Raw genomic sequence first — 20,570 nt, 5'->3', positions numbered from 1 at the left:
GAAGAATTATACACAATCCACAGGGCTGGAGATGAAAGGACCGCAGCAGCAGGAGAGGAGGGAAGGTAAGCCCCCCGAATTCAGGATATCCACAGCTACATCACAGAACTGAGACGGCGTGAGTGATCACACTTTTTTTTTTTCAATGAGAAAGAAAGACCAAATATACACAATCACAAAATCAGGACGCATGCAAGACCGTCTTCTGTGTACTCTCTTCTCTCTCTATCTTTCCCTCTCCCTCTCTCTCTCTAAAATTTCCTGAATGGAAAACCGGTTCACCCGAAGATTAGGCGCATGCATTCAAAAAGAAATATCCCACAGAAAGATTCCACTCCAATGGGTCGAAAGTACTGGCAAGAAAAAAAACTGGAAAAAAAAGAAAAAGAAGGAGGCAACGGGGTCTCCCAAAGTCTCTGGTCGCCACGTTTTTAAACGACGTCTGGGGGAACCCGCCAGAGATGCATCGTTATTGTCCGAGCCGAGCTGGACCCTCCTGAGAGGCACGGATAGAGCCGATCCCGTCCTTCTTTCCCTCCGTCCGTGGGCCCCCCTGTCCCAGCTGGAAAAGCGCTAGAGACCGGGATCGACGGGGAAAGCCGGTGACACCAAAGAAAGAGAGAGAGAGAGAGAGGGTGCTATGCGGATCTACGGTACGCAAGCCGTGAATCACCAGAGCCAGAGAAAGAGAGAGCCTCGGGGAGAGGGAGAGAAAAAGAACAGCTTATCTGGGAAGAGAAAAAAATTACAGAGAATAGGATACAGAGATCCTCCTCTCTCTTTATCTCTCGCTCTCTACACTTCTTGTCTTTCTCTCTCTCCCTCCTCTTTGTCGCACGGTCTGTCGAGCAGAGGGAACTGAGAGGGAGGCAGAGCGGGAACACAAATCTGGGCTGCCTCCTCTCTTCCCCCCCCTCCTCTCTCTCTCTCTATCTCTCTCTCTCTTTCTCTCTCTCTCTCTCTGAGCACAGCCCTGTAGATGGTGTCCCTCCACTCCTCCTCTCCTCTTTGTCCTCGTGCCCCAGGCAGCGCTGTGGACAGTTGTCCTCACCGCAACCAATCACAGCCGTGTAATTACCGCCGAGAACCGAGCCACTTTTCAAAAGGATGGAAGAAAGAAAGAGAGAAAGAAAGATGAAAAAATAAGCGTTCAGAGCCCCCCAGCACTCTCCACCCCCCACCCCCCCTCCCACACACACACACACACACACTTCTTCCCCTCCTGTTCATGTTTTGCACTTTTCAGTTGCCGCGAAACAACAGCCACCGCGAACGTGCCAGCCAGGTGCAGGTGCTGTGCGGGGGTGCAGCTCACACACATCACACCTGTTTTGCACCTGAAGCCAGACAAAATAATATAAAAGAGGGGGAAGGGGATGACTAGTTCACCCTATGCACCATTTCTAAGGCCATCGCTATGGAAGCAATACAATGGATGTACAATTGGATTTAACGGGGCAGTGAAAGGTTAGAGTAATTGGGTCAATCTGTGAAAAAAGGTAGTAGTCATTGTAAATTCTGCCACATGGAAAAAATATTTTTAAAAACAGTTTTACTTACTGCTGTCAAATGGCTCTAGCCAATCAATATAAGCATTGGGGTGAGCCTTATGAGCTTGGGCCTTGAAATCACGCTGCAATATTAAGTAATGATTTCAACAGCCAGAAAAAGATCCAACAGCTTCGTTCAAATTGATGCGCTCTTGCGTCTCGTAATTTCGAACATAATTTCAACATAAAATTCTGAAAACCCAGTGGGCAAATTAGGTAGCTAGCACTGCCATTTTCAAATGGAAGACCATGAGACCAAGTAGACCGCGGTGAGAGAAAACTGGCATAGCGTTCCCTAGCAGGTATCCTGCCTCTCCTGATTCGAGAGTCTCCCGGAATGTGCCACCTGCTCCCTGATACCCGTGACTGGTCAGAAATCTCCCGCAAGTCAGAAATTTGCCCCACAGACAGAAATGAAGTTTAAAAATTTGCATAATCCTGTTGCAAATTCATGAATAGTCGCATATTGACAAACTGCATAGTGCTGGGTGCGTAATTTGCAGCCCTCCCTGCTGTAAAATCCAGCTGTGCCAGTTTGCCAAGTTTGAAAATTGGGCTGGTCAAGGTAAAAAACTGGTCTAGCTGGGTATGGGCTGGTCAGCCAGCATGGCCAACCTGGTCATAAAGCTGGTCTAGCAGGGTATGACTGGTCAACCAGTTAGTACTGGTAGCTTGTCTGTGCTGGTACCTTGTCAACCAGCTCACAGCTGTTTCAAAGCATAGTTTAAGCTGGTCAAACCATGTTGAGCTGGGAGCTGGTCTGAACTGGTCAACCAGCTAAACCATGCCAAGCTGGGAGCTTGTCTGAACGGGTCAACCAGCTACAAGCTGTTTCAAAAACCTAGCTTGAGTTTCTTTCGGCAGGGCAACCACTTACCGTGCAATATCCCCTCCGGTCAGTCTCCTGGAAAGAATTTCTGCAAGGGAGAGAAGTCTGCCCTAGCTTCAGAGCACATCAGTGCAAACGAGTGATACCAGGTCATATTGTGGCGCGGGTCAAGCTGACAGCCGCAGAGAGAGAGGTCAGCCAGCCTCCGGCAGGTTCACAGTTTACAGACTACTCAGCAGCTATTTGACTGAAGCTTTTTACTGACATGTTCTGAGGGATCGCCACAGGGGAAGGAAGATAAAGCTCTCTTTTCGGGCTGACTTGGCAGAAAGCAGCAGGGGCCTCTGCAGACATGGCCGCCCCCGGGGTCAAAGGTCACGATGTGTCTGTCCACATCCTCTCATCTCAAAAATAAAAACTGACATAAATACTAAGGACAGATCCTTTTTGCCCTTTCATGAACTCAAAAAGTTACAAATAGACTTTTGAAAGGATCAGACAGCAATCAATCAGGTCAAAATCCTAGGAGCTGGGATGGAATTGAAGGTCTATGGAATTTGAAGGACATTGGTGTGTCCAAACACTTTCTTACGAAGCCCATCTCTTCATATTTTACAGAAACTATACCACAACGCCACCCTTTCCACAGTCCTTTCATTTAACCAAATGAATGGCAACAAAAATCTAACTTCAAGTCTTAAGCTCAGGGAGGTCACATTAGGCAGACACTATCTTCTCAATTTTGGGCAAAATGTTTAAAACCAACAGACTATGACTTGGGTGCCCCCATGTGGCAAACGGTAGTTAACACAGCTAATTTCGGCAGAGAACAAGCTGACGCATCTGCCTTTGTGTGCACACTGAATCAATTTCATTACTATTATCATATTCCCCAGGCACTATTCTTACTACCAGCTGCTCTTGGTCCCAAAAATATCATAAAAATGATGCCATTTCTGCCATGTCTATGGAAAGCATATGCATGCCGGCACAGAAACACACACTCACAAGTACACAACACAAACACAGACTCACACACATACGCACATACACACACACACACGCACACACAACAAGCTTAACATTTTTCAGGTGAAACGTAACAATGCACATTTCAGCACAACTGAATATAATAAATCTTGAAGAAAAAAAGGAAAAGATACAATACAGGACACAGGAAAGAAATTCTATGAAGAATTGCCAAAAAGAAATAATGTGACTTAATGTGCATGTGCTCAAAGAGTAGCATACTGAAGGCTTTCCTTCCCTTGATTTCTTTCTCAGATTTTCCAGCAACGTGTATCTGTCAATTGTTCTGTTCCCCTCCCTATGCTTGTACTTCGGGTTTTGACAGGCTGAGATGCACTGTATTGCACAGGACTACCTATTTTCTGTTTTTCAGAAGGTGTTTTCCGATAAGAGAATAGAGCTGGCTTTTCTTCTTTCCAGTACATTTCACAATGTAGAAAATAGTATGTCTCTCTCGCAGAACCGTGCATCATATGACCCTGCTTGAGAAACCATGGAACTTCATCTCAGCGTTTCCCTAAGGTGTTGTCACAGAGTCTGTACTTTGTCAGAATCTGGTGTTGCTTCATATTTGTATGGGTGAAGAGATTTCTATTCACACATAGGCCATGTTCATGGTCAGACAATGGATTAAAGTTTGTGTGTGTGTGTGTGTGTGCGCGCATCTGCATATTGTGTTTGGTCATTTACAAACTGGGAGAATGTAATAATGAACAGGGTGTGAATTAATTTTGGAATATTGATTTAGTAAGCATCAGAGCTTCAGCGGAGGGTGGCTGAGGGCACATATTTCAGGGTTTAACTTTAACTGCAAAAGAAACTAAAGTTGGGGCTTGCTTTTGGAAATTGTAGTGCAGGGGTCACCAACACGGTGCCCGCAGGCACCAGGTCGCCCCCAAGGACCACATGAGTCGCCCGCAGGCCTGTTCTAAAAATAGCACAACTCACTAGTGAGCTGCATCTAAAATTTTATTTTATTCTGTTGCTATTTTTTTTTAATCACACTTGCATTTATATAGATTTAAAAATGACAATATCTTAAAAATATGTTTATTTTACATGAAGTTTAGATAAGTTTAGGTGAACTCTGACCTACTCTAGTTCAAAGGTCAGTATTGTGCGCTTGACAAAACAAACTGGTAGCCCTTAGTATGACTCAGTACCCATGAAGTAGCTCTCAGTTTCAAAAAGGTTGGTGACCCCGGTTCTAGTGCAACCACTACTGTAGTTCTGCGCAAGAGAGCAGAAATATTTTTGCCCTCCCTTCGACTCCCTCCCTCCTCTCTCTGTGATAGGTCTGTTTTCTCCCACAGTAATTTCGCAGCACACAGCAAAACACAATTGCACGTAAAGAAATGAGATGCGATAACAAAGCAAGCTAATTAAAGATAACATATCGCTTTGTGGAAATAAAGAATAATATCTTGCCAAAGAGAGAGAAAGGGAGAGAGACCAAGATATTGTGTGCGATAATGCATTTGTCCGTAAACGACAAGTTATCAAATTGTCATCTTGTATTTCTCATGAACGAACCTTATTTACACCCTCTTTCAACTTATCTTCTACTAGCCTGGTATTGTACATGCTTTGATAAAATATTTTATATCCATTTTAATTTCATACAATTATAAAAAAGCTAATTATATTATGAGACAAAAAAAGGCAATAAAATATATGCTTATAAGATTATATAAAATTATTTGCAGATAATATTTAAATATGATTATGTTTGACTAGGTTTTTCTATTCATAATATTGTGATATATACAAATATATTTCATGAAATTAATTATTCTGTGCACACCCACACATCCATACTCACATACACACACATACACAGCATACAAAAAGCAGAAAGCTATCTCTGAGGCAGGTAGGATAGCACGTGACTGTGGATAATATGTCCACTGTACTCCTGAACCACATGATGGCTGATATACAGTGGCAAGAAAAAGTTAACCCTTTAGACTTAACTGTATTTATGTATAAATTAGCCATAAAATATGGTCTGGTCTTCATCTAAGTTACAACATTGAACAAACACAATCTGATAACACAAGACATTATTGTAATGTTCTTTTCCATATTGAATACATCATTCAAACATAGTATAGGCTGGAAAAAGTATGTGAAACCCTAGGCCAGGGGTGCACAACTCCGGTCCTTGAGAGCTAATCTGTGTACTGGTTTTTGTTCCAACCAATTGCCTTGTTTTTAATTTGCTGACAGCGCTATAAATTACCCTGGTTCAAGCCTGTGCTCGAGCACAGTAAAGCCATAAGCATTCACTTGCAGTCTGCAGATGTAGCCGGTACTCACATGTCAGATAATTATTTAATTGACTCAATTATATCTTAAGACCAGAAGTTGGCACAAAATCCTGAAACACTCCTGAAAGGACCCTCTGGTCAAATAATTCCCAATGTCCCTATGCAGTGATTGGGGCACTACGCTGTTGGAGACGTCGTCTTTTGGATAGGATGTTAAACCAAGGTCCTGGCTCACTGTGGTCAAATACAAGATCCCATGACACTCTTCACAAAGAGTAGGGGGTTCCCCAATGTTCTGGCTAAATTCCAAACCTGGCTCTCTCAACCTGCCACCTAATCATCCCCTGCCTTAAATTGGCTAAACAATTATTCACTATCTCTCCAACTCAGCTGATCTGTGGTGAGTATTCTGATGCAAAATGGCTGCCGTTGCATCGCCCAGGTGGGTGCTACACATTGGTGGTGGTTGAGGGGAGTTTCCCCCTCATCCTTGTAAAGTGCTTTGAGTCCCAGCTGGTGAGAAAAATGCTATATAAATGCAAGGAATTATAATGATTAATTTACCACCCACCATACACCTGTCCCTACCTCACTTACAACTACCACATACCGTACACCTCTCTCTCTCTCTCTCTCTCTCTCTCTCTCTCATTAACAAACACCCCACACACCATACACCTGCCAGTAGCTAGTATACAGTAAATACTAGCTAGTTAACAGTAAAATAACTGTAAAATAATGCCTTCTCCTGGGCTGAAACAGAATAGCTCTGGGTTAGTGCTTTCTCACCGAGAGCATGCCTTTAATTTAAAAATACAGATGAGGAATTAAGCAATGACAAGCACTCTGAGGTCATAGTCTTTAGATCCCTGGACGTTAGCCATCAAATGGCTCAATCAATCCAAAATACTCAACTAACAGCAAAAGGCCAGACTTGAGTGCGTAGGAGGGCACTTCTCTCTTCATAACCTCACAGTTTCACACTATGCAGTCCTCAGGCACTTTTAGCTGTCTGGCTCACTTAACTTTATGCCCTGTCTGCGATCAATCTCCTCATTGTTTGAATAAAGGCTGAAACCTCTGATACTTGCGAAGAAAAGGACCAGCAAAAGTCAAGTGCTAACATAGTTTTACTAACGGTTATGACACGCGCACACCGACAAACAAGCCTAGTCTAAAATAATGAATATGATGCGCTGCGACAATCCTCCCCATCCAAAAAGAGATTTTGTTGGACTTTACTGGGAAAAACACAGGTTAGAAAAGAAGCTAAACAAGCAAGCTTCTCCTGAGGCATTCACAATGCATCATGACAAAGGCCAATGAGGCATACTGCGTACCGTTTCTCACTGAAGGGCTAATGACCACTTCCCTACCAATTCTCCCTCAAAAAACAGACAGGCCGGCTATTACTGCCGATATATGCGGCTAAATTATCCCCCTCACCTCAAAAACTCAGCTTTTATCTCAGAACATTGCATTCCACCAATGACTATACACAACAATGTTTCCATGGAGACTCTAGCACATTGTTAGACCATTGCACCCAGAGAACCATCTGCAGTTCTATTTTGAATGTACATTTTTATTGCTTGTGGAATTGTCAGAGTTGACAGAGAAGGTAATAGCCAAAGCCGAAAAGAATATCTTGTGAGAGCACAAGCAAAGCAACACTACGGACCATGTAATGACAATATAAAACACACAAATAAAATTGAACAAATTAGAATCGAACGACTGTTTCAGGTGAAACTTAGTAAAGCACAATATGCTTCTTTCCCCAGGTGGTACAACATATGTCTCTAAATCCAAAGAATATTCTAGGGGAATCCACAAGGTTGCTTGTGAAACCACCCCAAGTACCAGAAAAATAATTCACAGAGCACATGCAACAGGCGCAAAGTGTACAGAATTGTGCAGAGCATCACAGTGCACCATCTGGATCATGTGTATTAGAATTGCGCTGCATACATTTAAGTGTCAAAATGACAAGTCTTTATGCAAATGAGGCTCAATACAGAGCATGTAAAATTCAAAAGATCGCAATTTACTACTTGCATTAAGCACACGCTTTTTAAGACTACCTGAAACCTGGCAGTAATGAGGTACCGTCCATTTAAAAGCCATTTTGTATGTAACCTTGACCATGGCAGCTGTCATAGTTGCAAGAAGAGGACACCACATGTTTGGCAGTATGACAGGCAGTTCTGAAAAACTAGAACTACTCCCTGTAATATATTTTATTCTATCATTTATGTCATTGTACATAGACAAATAGTCATGCAACTCCAATAATCATCTAACGTTAATACAATCATTCAATCGAAACGGTCCAATTCAATGAATTGAGTCAGACAAGTTATTCCAAGAAATACAGTCCATTTGCTGGTCATTCAACTGATCAAATTCTTCTGGGTAGTAGTTCCTTTTTTTGATCTTGTTATTCCTGCTAAATTGTTTGCCAAATTGAATTTAATCTCTTGCAAAATGGCATGCAAGCGTTGAGTTAATGCTTATGCATCTGCACTTGGTCAACCTCAAAAATGTGCCATCAATAGCCATTTCTGAGTAGAAAAAAATATATAGTATATACAAAGTGTCCCGAAGATGAAAATTGGCATGATCCTTGCTCAAAAACAATCTGATAAAGGTTCAACTGATGGCGGACAATTTACGTAATAACTGCCATATTTTACTTCAATGCAGCTGTTATGCACCAAGGAGTCAGCCGTGCTCGCCATGTTTTTAGTGGAACTACCGCTCTCTATGTGCTTTAATGCACATATTTTTATCTTTTTTTCCTCAGTCTGTCAGGTCATTACATTTTCAGAGAATAATCCATTATCATGCGAATAAGTCACTCAACCACTGACAGGTGAGTTATTACACCTGCCACGTTTTTTTGTTGGTCTAATTCTCTCTAACTTTCCATCACTCACTTTTATTGAAAAACACAATGTGCATAAACAGGCACAAACACATACAGACAAACAGACGGACGGACAGACAGACAGACAGACAGACAGGCACACACTGATCCACGCATTCCCTCACATTTTCCTTGGAGTGAAATCCACAGCTCCCTCAAAGTCCCGACCATCCAATCCCCTCTGACTAAGATTGTCACACACCCCGTTCCTTCTCAAGATCTGATTATTTATTTTCTTTTTTATATGAAGAGTGACTGGAATTATCAATAATATCCCCATGTGTGTTTTCACTCAACACAGTAACACCTCACAGGCACAAGAGATTCCTAGTCACAGGTAAGCACTAAAAGTACATAGTATATTTTTTCAGGGCACAAACTCTCAGAATGACCATAAAAGAAAAGCGGTTGACGGTTGTTTTAAGTAAAAAAATTACACACGACTTGGTATTCCCATGATATTGATGAATTGCAAGGAATCAATTACCAAGAGAGAGTTCCATTTCAAATTTTACATTGTAATACTTCCCCCTTTTCAAATTAGGCATTGTACACAAGCTATTTTTTTTCATCCCTGATCAACATCTCCACACACTTTATCTTAAAGGCAGCGGTAATTATTTTGAATGTCAAGTGGGAGTGTTTCTACACAGCAGGGCATTACAAAGTTGGAATTAATCATTAGGAGAATTAGGAGAACAGTGCATTTCTGTAGGTCTTTCAGGCCATGGTATTTGTCAGGGATTTTTGTTGGCCTGTGGTTTCGCATGTTTTTCATACATGACATCATTAAGGAGTAGTAAAGACAATTACAAAATTTCCATCCAAATGTTGTGCTTGTATGCGTTAGTTTGTATGCCTGTACGTGTGTATGTGTGTGTGTATGCGTGTGCATGTAGGTGTTCGTGTGTGCCTGTGTGTTTGTATGTGTGCCTATGTTGTACAAATGTGAGCAGATGTTGGCTGGATGAATTCCTCGAAGCTTTAAAGATCTGTAAAAAGTTTTTAGCAGACTCACCATCATTGCATAGGGGCCCTCCAAACGATGTCATACTGCAGTCACAGCTGAAGCCCTCCCACTGCTGCAGGCAGACGCCCTGATTGGAGCAGGAATCCTCCTGACAGGTAGTGCTGGGCCCTGACAGGGGGACAGCACTGTCAGTCAAGAAAATAAAACATTTCCATTTCCAACATTTCAATGCCCCTACATGTTTCCTCATGATAAACCAGTCCTGTCAAACCCTACCCCTCCAATTAAACTGGCTTCACTCACGCGCACCCACAGCGATTCTTTATATCCATTCCTGTCAGTGATTTCTGTTCTAATCCAGGTTCAGAACTTCAGAGAAGCAACACCTCTGATTCTGACAGGGAGAGAATGCTGGAGTCTTTCCAGAAACACTGCATACATACTGCACAGTGTCACTTAGTCGCACACTAACTTGATCCCCCCCAACCCACACTTTCCACCATGTTCTCCCCCATTTGGAATCACAAATTACACGGTAACACATTACAGTAATTACATTTATTGTACGTGAATTGTCATTAACTAATGCAGTCGTCAACTTACATTTTCTCTGAGACACCTTTACTTGACAGCAGAGTTTCTTAAACTATGAGTCAGAACCAAAAATGGCTGGCAGGAGTGTATGAGTACCTGAAAGGTACTACATTTCCATTTGGGTCCTGAATTAAAGAAAAAGTTTAACAACCAGCATTCTACAGGCCACATATTATACTGTAAGAGCTAAACATTAGGGGATAGCATCTCTCACTAATCTCAACTCATATACTGCATTTGCCTGGAGGATACCATTGTAATGAAAACCCAGGCAGTCTCAGCAAACACAAACCTATCTAACCCATGGTATAACAAAGGCAAAGTCCATGCCATGCCAAGTTGACTCATCATATAGCCCTGCCTAGAACTAACAATGCCATGAGCCACCAATGAGCGTTTGCTAACCGAAAGCATTGGCTGCCCCGTTTTATGTTTGCTATGTTTAGAAGCTGCTCCGTCAGGCTGTCACCGAAGAGAGCCTCATAATGTCAGTGACAATATGTCCATGAGAGAGGGGGAATGGTGTGGCTGTTAATTAAACACATACTGTTATGGTTAGACCATGTTGTGATATAGTAGTAAGGAAGCTATTCCGTGCCTCATTTCCAATTATCAAATTACCACGTCTAATAGGCCTAGTGAAAACTCAACAAGCAACACCATCGCATGCAAAGTCAACCACATGAGTGAACAAGATCCTCTATGCAATTTGATTAAAACGGTGTTTATTGGATTTCAAAACATAGCTGGCTTTTATTATTCATCACCACCACATTTGGCATTTATTGTTCAATTAATCATTCATCACATCGGCATACAAATGTCTTCCAGGCTTACAGATAACATGATCCGATCACAGGCCACAAATTTGTATAATTGTCACAAGCTCCAGATAGAGATAGGCAACTGGATGTCTGAGTGAAATTATTGTTCGAAGAATTCGCGTTTGTAGTCAGTCAGACTAATAACTACGTTCTTTGACCTCAAATTTCATTAATATTCCCTGGTGGCCTAGGCTAAATGTGAAAATCAGTGAGATTCAAATACCTCGTAACTAGGCTAATACATCTAGCCAATAGGTTTGGAAGAAGCTGCATCTCATATAATGTAAACTCACTGTGTTCCGAACCGGACGCTTTCGATAAAACCGTCAGCTAAATAACATGTATTATAGGTTCATTGTAGTGATAGTTGTAGGAGGATAAGTAAAATAATTCATCATTCTTATCCAATGAAATACCAACACATTGATACAACATTAACAAAACAATCTAACTGTAAATTCTTATAAACTCATCAATGGCTGTTTTTATTTATTTGTCGAAGCCAATGCAATATATTTGTTGATGGTAATGCAATTTCACGGGTCAAAAACTAGAAAAAAGATGGGCAGCATTGAAGGTTTCTAATCCTTGTTCCCAGTTAGACTTTTGAGTCATGACACAAGTCCTTTAATGGTGATTAGAATGATCAGTAATATGAACAAGCTGAAATCAATGGAAACGGCATACTTTGAAAACTGTGAACTACTGTTGTCTACTTGATCATGATAGTAGTATTGTGTAGTATGCATGTAATATTTGTAACTGTATATCCTGGGCTCATTCATAAGAAATAAAGTGTGAATACTATAACACTAATAACAATTCTCCGATATTCAAAAATACAATATAGGGGAAAATAAACGAGCCTTCCAGAACCTGTGCTTAAGTCAGTATCCTTCACAGTCTTTACCAACTACAGTAAATCTCTTTCTCCCGCTCTTACACTAATTGTCATTTCAGTGTTACTGTGGCCAGGCATTAACCTGACCGTGTCCGTCTTACTGCTTATTCACCTTTCTCTCCTCCTATTCATGCTGGTCGGAAATGTAATAATTATTATATTACATTATTAGATGTAATGGTAACACTTTACGATAAGGTCACATGAATTGGCATTAACTAATGTAGTTAACATTCATTCATTATTGACAAAAACATTAATTAAGCATGAAATTAGTTAATGTATTTCTTAACTCCTAACTAATGTATTAGATTAATATTTACACATTAGCAAACCATAGGATGAACGTATAATTAGACAAGCATAAGCGTTAACTGTTTTTCTCATTTCAATATGAATTGTCATGAACTAATGTAATTGTTAGTATGTATTAACGATGTACAAATACATAAATAGCTTAGTTTTCAGTAGTTACATAGTTAACAACTACATTAGTTCATGCCAATTCATGTAACCTTATTGCGAAGTGTTACCAATGTAATAATTGCAACCCATATGAAGAATTGTTTTGATTTAAATATTAGAAAATATACAGAAAATATCCGCAATACAAATGACAACATATCAACACACTACATACGACAACATCTGCACTGTGTGTGAGGTCGATTCTGCTCACAAAAAGATTATCAGAAAACCAGGGCATTGCAGGCATGCAGTGGACAGATATTATCAAGAAAATGGCATGCTCTCAAAAAGATATAAGAATGTGTGTGAGGTGACAAATACTAATTTGAATAAGAAAAACTAAGCATAACTTAAAGCAGGTGCCTATAGACACAGGAAAAGCCAAGACTGAAAGCTCCATAGTCTGAAATACAAGACTGCTCTCCGTGCTCTATGCTTGTATTCACTATGGTAGAGGTCTTTCATTCACAGTGTAAACGTAGTGTTTTGCAGGCCTAATGACAATACAGAAGCAGAAGGAAGGGTGGCAGGGAGGTAGGGAAGGAGAAAGTGTTGGCATGAGCAGGGTTTCATACTCGGATCAAATAAACAGGGTCTATGTACCTTGCAAGTCAGCTTTCGTCAATGCAACTTTTGTCAGCCAAATAAAAGGAAAGCAAAATATTTTAAATGTTAGTAAAAAAAAAATATGCAATTGAAATGTTAGCAGCTGTAGTAAAATCAAAAAGAGAGAAACAGACATGTGTAAGAGAGAGAGAGAGAGAGAGAGAGAGAGAGAGAGAGAGAGAGAGAGAGAGAGAGAGAGAGAGAGAGAAAGACAGACATGCAATTTGACAGAGGGGGAATGGCTGGTAGTTAAATGGAGTTAAACTGGACATGACAGGATTGCAAGCTGGAACCTGCACAAGGTTGTTAAAGAAGAAGAATAGCAAGAAAATAGGGAGATATGAGAACAAGACATGGTGATGGTGGATAAAGGTTAGTAGTCCTGGCCTCTCTGTCGTTCTGGGGAGTTTTGTTTTGGAGAAGAACTCAAATAAGAAGCCACCTTCAGCCATATGAAGGTCACGCTCACACAGACACAGAACTGGAGGAAGGCACTTCCTGTGCAGTCCAACAGAGGTGCTCTGTAGACACCAAGTCAAGCAACAGGTGGCGCTAGTGAGGGATGAAGCCCTTCCTTTCGTATGTGGCGTAAGTGCCAATCCTAGCCCCGCATGGCTGCTGACCACTTGACAGGACTTAGGAGTCCATCTGTACATGACGTAATGCGGATGACATAATTATCACATACTGACGTAAGTATCGTGAATCATGTTCCCTTGCTACTACACTAAATTAGGTACTGAAAATCGAAATAGATTAATGACTTCCAATACATAATACGCATGGTTTCCATCATATCGTGTACAGTATGGTGATTTAGCTTGGGTGCTCTATGGTTCCAATTGCAATAGTCTGGATGTCATTAAAATGTCTTTGAAAGCTGAAGAAGCCACTAAACTGAATTCATTGAATTGAGTGTTTCCGCAGGGTAAGGATCGCATGCTTTTCATAATAAGTGTATTTTGTCTTCTGTGAATATCAGTTAACAGAAAGGACTATCATTTCAACTGAACTAAATGTCTACTGCTCTTTTAAGTTACATTTAGTGACTGAAAGAGGCAATGGACTGTGAAAAAGCACTCTCTCTCAGCTAAGCACAATGGGTGGCTAGGGATTCATTTAAAACCGAACAAATTAGATTAAAAAGTTTTGACAATTAAATTGCTTAAACAAAACAGCACTTATTTTGTGTATGTAATTAGGAAAAGAAAACAAACATAAATGAGTGAACTTATCGGCAGAAAATCAGGCAAAAATGTTTTACTCAACTATTTGAATGTAATCTCAAAAGAATATATTTTTTCAAACCAAAAGGTATTAAACTTAATTTAAAAAGCTTGATAAAGGCAAGAATATTGTGCGTCATACAGATATACAGGACAGAGGACATTACGGGTTGCAGTACACACATAAGACAGATAGGGGGCACTGTTTGGTGCAGGGGACTCTCTCTCTCACAGTCCCTCTATCGCTCTCACTCACCTTCGCAGCCCCTCTCAATCTGGCCCACCAAGTTGATGGCATCCGACAGCAGGTCTGGGAGCCGGCCATTCAGGTCCATTGAGGCCAAGCATCCCTGGAATCCCTCCTTGGCGTGGACCAGCTTGGGCAGCTCCTTGTACATATCCCTGGCGAGACCTCCAACATAAAGGTTGCCTGCGGCAACAAAGGGAATAGCATGGTTGGGTTAGCAGCGGGCCGTGTGGTACTGCACCCTCACTGAGTTGTCCGGTGATTGACGGTGACTGTTTTAATTAAGGAAGAGACAGTATACCGTTGGTCTTCATTCCTGATCCTTGAGAGCAGCAGGGGGTGCCGGAGTTCGCTTTTACTCAGCACTTAATTGATCAATGAAAGCAGTTGATTACACAGCTAACTCACCTGGTTTCTAGGGTCTGAATTGGTCGCTGCTATTAAGGCGAAAACAAAAACCAGCACACCCTGCGGTTATCGAGAACCAGGAATGAAGATCACTGCAGTACGCCCTCCTCGCATACTTTTTCACTAATGAGACTGAGAGGATGCAGAACAGAACATCACACACAGAGGAAGTTTCACGGCGGGGAATCAAATCCCAAGCCGGGATTGGTATATGGGCTGACAATTTCCTACCAACTACTGGGTGGCACCACACAGTATTGACACAAAATTTGATTTCTATTCGGTGTATTTGTCTGCTTCCAGGAGGACTTAAATGGGCTCCCACCGCTTTGAATCAGTGGGATCTCTTTTCATTCATTGATGTAGGGTTTTTTTTGCAAAATTGCAGCTGCAAAACAAAAAAAAGTTTCTCAGCAGAGCACAAATAGGATGAAACACTGCCCTCTTCTGGTTAAATTCTGCTATTCTCACAGAAAACAGCCTCTTTCTTACTTGTGAGATTGCGGCCCTGGCAACGTACCAACTACATGGACTGTACCTGCATCACTGTCCGCACAGGAAGTAACTGATTTCTGATACAAGGTAATTGCTGCAGTTTTATGGGGGCTAATTTCTGACATACAGAAAATAGTATTTTAACCACCCTCTTCATGGAGATGTTTCCTGTGAAACACAGTTCATGTGTAGCTCTTTGATCAGGTTTCAGCTGGACGTGGGCCTTTCCCATTCAGTGCCATTGCTCCTCACCTTTCAGGTCCAGGTTCTTGGCCCCCATGGTGGTCTGGGTGGTGATTTTGGTGTCGATTTTGACGGTGTGCAGATTGTTGATGTCGCGGGAGATCATCACATTGTGCCAGTGGTTGTCATTGAGTGGCTTGTTGGAGTTTCCTTTGATCAGGTGCGCGCCGTTTCCCAAGTCCGACACGTAATGCAAATAGCTACGGCAGACGGGAATCCGCAGTCAACAAACGGGCGCATTAACCATGAAAAAAATATCAATGTTATTGTTCATTTTAACTTTTAAATGTAATTCAACCTTCATTCATACAGGGTAGGTTGACTGAGCACACATGCTCATTTACAGCAACACCCTGTGGATCTCCCCCCTCCTCCAGTAGCCCAAACTGCATGTCTTTGGATTATGGGAGGAAACCAGATTACACGGAGGAGACCCATACAGGCATGGGGAGAACACGCAAACTCCACGCAGAACACACAGAAGGGGCCCAGGCAGGATTCAAACTCCTTTGAGTTGTGCAAAACCGTGCCTGAAACCGTTGTATTGCAACAGTTGTCCTGCGCTTGTGAGTATGTCTGGTTCATAAATACTAAAACTACCAACAGATTTTGTAATATCATAATACAAAAAATAAATAATTTCACACATTTGTGTACTTCCCTGGGGCTTAATTCAATTTAACTACAGTACAAAATTATTCATATAACGTATTTGATAAAAAGTTAATGTGTGAATATTACAAATACAACTACTGAGCTGCATTTGAATTATTGAACAAGCAAAATATTCTAACTGAATCATTCAACAGAATCGAACAAAATAAACCACAAACTATAGATTTATTCCACCAAAATGATCATAGTCCTGTTTTATTACACTCCCTCCCTTTGCAAGGATAATACTATGGGATTGTCTTCAAGTATTTTGTGAAATAAGGGGTGGCCCTAACATTCCTCCTTACAGAATCTTTCAAGATCCTTCAGTTTGCGCTTTTTTTGACAGGCAGCGTAATGACCGACTGCCATAACCACACACTAGCACAATGTCTATTTTGAGGGGAAAATGAACAAGGACTGACCCCATTTGAACACTCTTCACAGTCTTGTTCAAAAGATTATATGTTAGATTATAGACCCTGTCAGGTGGACCAAGAGTGGACGCCTTGCCAACGACCGGGGTCCACACAGTTGTCACCTACCCCTTGACCAGCTCCACCACGATGAAGTCGTTGCCATCACCGCTGTTGTAGAGGACCAGGCCATCAGAAGAGGTGGTCTTGAACTGGAAGAAAAGGTGCATGGAGTAATAGGCCTGCAGGGTAGATAGGGTGACGTAGCTGGACCGGGACTTGAAGGTCACGGGGTCGGCGATGATGTTCTTGAAGCCGATCATGGCGTTGAGCTCGCAGTAGTCAATGTCGCCGTTTTTGCAGAGGTCGATGTAGGTCATGCCATTGAAAGACAGGCTCTGGAGGTGCCCGATGAAGTTTGACGGCACGCCAGGCAAGTGCCGTTTCTCCGTCACGATGCCCGTCTCTACATTGTGGAACTCCAACTGGGTGTGGTCGCCCGCCATTTGACCTTTTTGAATGAAGGGGGTATGGGGGTGGGTGGGAAAGGGACAAGATTGAAGGGGGTCACTTTGCATTCGTCAAACACCCCACATTCTGCCTGTGAGCTCGGAACACAAACCGAGACACCTTCATAGTCCACACCGACCCATTAGATGTCGGCAATAAATGTTTTATTGAACTACATTCAACTATCTCTACCTCAAAAAATGTGTATGTTTGGCTGGCCTCACTGCAGTGATGCCCTGCCCTGGTCTCATTGGGCAAAGAGCGTTCTCCAAATTATTTATATGGAAACATCAATCACTCGGATTTATGGAGCTAATCATAAAAAATAGATGCCTGGCATTCGGAAGCTGCTCCTGTTAAGTACATTATTATTATGATTTCAGGCATTTGATTTTAATTATTTTTTGACAATGTTCCATGACACAAAGGTTCCACCCCCGGATGTTTAAGGGTGAAAAACCGAACTACATTCAACTGAATTGTAATTTATTGTCATTCATTTCCAACACATAACATTATATTGCAACAGGAAGCAATGTGAAGAAAGCTACATAAAAAGTTAAACTTTTTGTTAGCGAGCGACATGAAAATGGATGTTACCATCAAATCTAATACAGTGCAAATTCCAGGCCAAAACTTTGCCGCCGATGTTGTGGCAGATGCTTCGCTTCTTTGATCTGCTTGAGATGTTTGACTAATGAGCAGACGACCTTTGTGAATCGCACAGCGCAGCAGGTTGGGCGCTCTGCTCCTGTGCGTGGTTTGCATATATATGCGTGACTCTGTGAATGCCACTTTACACCTCAGAAGGAACATCCATTTGCAGATTTTCCAAGAACAGCCAAGAGTCAAACGCATGCGGTGTCGAGTCAACCCACTTGGACTCGTGCAAACAGAGAGGAATTAGCACAAAATACTTTACCGTGAGAGCTAAATGGCCTATTGCCCTCACATAGAAAACTGAAGAGTGCTCAACTCTCAATGAAACATTCTGCTTCTATTTCTCAAGGGTGTTTGAGACTTCAAGGTAATCAAATATTGAGATTCAAAACAAAAAAATGTCCTGCACTCACTTAATACTTATCTAGCAAGCAAATAAATTCATATTCTAAATAAAAGTCAACGTTTTAGAAATGCCTTCATCAGTGTGTGTGAGGTTTAAAGCACACAGAAAATAAAGGAAACACTTAAGGGTACAATCTGTAAGATTTTTGTGTGAAAACATTTTTACAAGACTATTGTAAATCCCTTCCTATCATTGAAAAAGGCTCACTGACATGTTGACTCACCCTCTGCATGTGTTTATAGTCCTTAAATTCTGGTTTCAAAATATACAGTTGATGGACCGGCACTCTGTACCAAAACATCATATAGCTGTACAATAATTCTAGCTCATTGGTTGAAAATTGGTACTAAGTGCCACAGCCAATGGCGTTTCAATGTCAGCACATTCAAAGAGAATGGGTGGAATAAACAGTGTTGTGGTTTGAGTGTGTTTGTTGCTGCAATTCCTCTCTTGACCGTTAGAAGTCTGAAATTACCTATTGTACCTTTAAATGAGGAAATATACAGAAAATGCTTCCATTGTGGGTCCTGAGTTCATTTAGCTATTAACATCATAACATGCCCACAGTTGTGTGATGCTGGGCAGGCCCAGCTGACCATTATTTTGGCTACCTTGGCAGAATCTGCAGTCACCATGACTGCTGAACTTGCTGATGTTTCATGAGGAGCAGTGGCTAGGACAAGGCAAGGACGTCTGAGAGAACCATTACTCCAGTCCTCAACCATGATGTCCGCAAAACAGACAAGTGACTCCAAATTAACTGACTTCAATTTGATAGTTTTTGTCCTCTGTGAGGGACATACATAAGTCTCAAGACACTGATACAAGTGGCAACACTGACATGGTGAGGGAACTCTCCCCATTTGATGAAACATCAGTGACGGACGCCTGGAACAGCCATTGTGTAGCTCAGCTGGTGGAATGCAGAGGGAACAAAATGGCCGAACCCAATCCAGACCACTTGTGCTTGCAGTCTATGAAACAATGGAAGGCATTGGACCAATAAAATGGGCCTATAATATATTTTGAGAATATATTCAGTCAGGGTTAAATATGAGGTAAAGAAATGGCTGCCGGAAAAAATAGAGGTTTGAGAGAGATTGATGAGCGAGAGAAATGTAGTACCTTCCACAGGCTGAAGCTCGTCCACCATCAGCTTCAGACTCTTCCCCCTCCTGACCACTCGAACCGTGTGCCACTCGTTATCATTCAGACCGTGGCCGGCAAAAATGGTCTCTGGCCCCTTACCTGCGGGATGGCCCAGATCGGGGTTAAAACCATGCAGGGAAACAGCGGGAGAGCCATACAGAGGAGAAAGAAAGAAAGAGAGAGAGAGAAAAAGAAAGAAAGAAAGAGAGAGAGAGAAAAAGAAAGAGAGAGAGAAAGAAAAAAGAAAGAAAGAAAGAAAGAAAGAAAGAAAGAAAGAAAAGCTCTCAAGCGGTCAACACATTACCTGAAGTGGATTTTGTGCAGCTGTCTTGTACATATGGTTTTCCCTTGCACTATTTAAAATCAGTCTTGAGACTTTGGCAAACATAAACTACTGTATGACCTACATAACTATAACCTATTACCTACGTATAACCTTGAGCGAAGTCAGTATTTCAGATACAGTCAGTCAATATTTAAAAAATATCCCACATCCTCAGATAAACTCTTCAACTCAAAGAGCCTTGATTTATGGACAGATACAGAAATGGAACTGCTGAAACCACAAAAAATTATGTATTTTTGAGTCTCTTTCCACTGGCGACTGAACCATAAGTATCCAAGAAAATGAAGCGAATTCACCAAAAAGCAGAGAGTGAGAGAGATAAATATTCCTGATGTTATATATAACAGAACCTGGATCAGCTAAAACGGTTGTGTCAGTGAATTGCCCTGGCTGCAATAATTCTTTAAAGGGAGAGAGTGGTCTTAGTGTTCAGACACTTGCTGTGTTTGTTTTTCAGTTGCGACTCCACTTGAAAATCTAATCGACCTGATAACCATTATTTGGGAGCAATCACACCATTGTCCGTTTACTGTAAGATTATTGTGTATGGGCAACAGATAAGAGTGTCAGCCAATTGCTTAAACTGTAAAATGTAAATGATTTCCTACCATGTCTATGAGCGGCTGGACTAAACTATGAAGTTAAACAGACACTTTTTAAATGATCAGTTTTGAAGACTTACAGTACTTAATATGCACATATACGTACATGTACTCTTGGTAAAATTTGATAGCAATGATGATGAGAGACAACAGTCCTGGAGGATATGGTGTATATAGTATAATGTAGGCATATAGGATAGCAGTATATTATATAACAGGGATCAGCAACGTGTGGTCA

General features: G+C 41.5%; 1 protein-coding gene across 21 annotated transcripts in view; it reads right to left on the bottom strand.

Moving 5' to 3' along the window:
- nrxn1a (neurexin 1a) overlaps positions 1 to 20,570 on the bottom strand; it is a 274,612-nt gene that overhangs the window by 89,709 nt on the left and 164,333 nt on the right. For 11 of the 21 annotated variants that reach the window (XM_061228272.1, XM_061228281.1, XM_061228343.1 and 8 more), the window contains 5 exons: positions 19,361 to 19,483; positions 16,789 to 17,170; positions 15,599 to 15,789; positions 14,453 to 14,626; positions 9,626 to 9,745 (listed from right to left, as the gene is read on the bottom strand). In XM_061228272.1, coding sequence (XP_061084256.1) covers positions 9,626 to 9,745; positions 14,453 to 14,626; positions 15,599 to 15,789; positions 16,789 to 17,170; positions 19,361 to 19,483 — 990 coding nt within the window. Of the gene's footprint in view, positions 1 to 9,625; positions 9,746 to 12,967; positions 12,995 to 14,452; positions 14,627 to 15,598; positions 15,790 to 16,788; positions 17,171 to 19,360; positions 19,484 to 20,570 lie in introns of all 21 variants that reach the window. The other 10 variants (XM_061228229.1, XM_061228244.1, XM_061228325.1 and 7 more) reach the window with 1 other exon arrangement.

The sequence above is a fragment of the Conger conger genome, chromosome 2 (assembly GCF_963514075.1).
Source record: "Conger conger chromosome 2, fConCon1.1, whole genome shotgun sequence".
Taxonomy (NCBI): Eukaryota; Metazoa; Chordata; class Actinopteri; order Anguilliformes; family Congridae; genus Conger; species Conger conger.
This window is presented reverse-complemented; position numbering and strand designations above follow the sequence as displayed.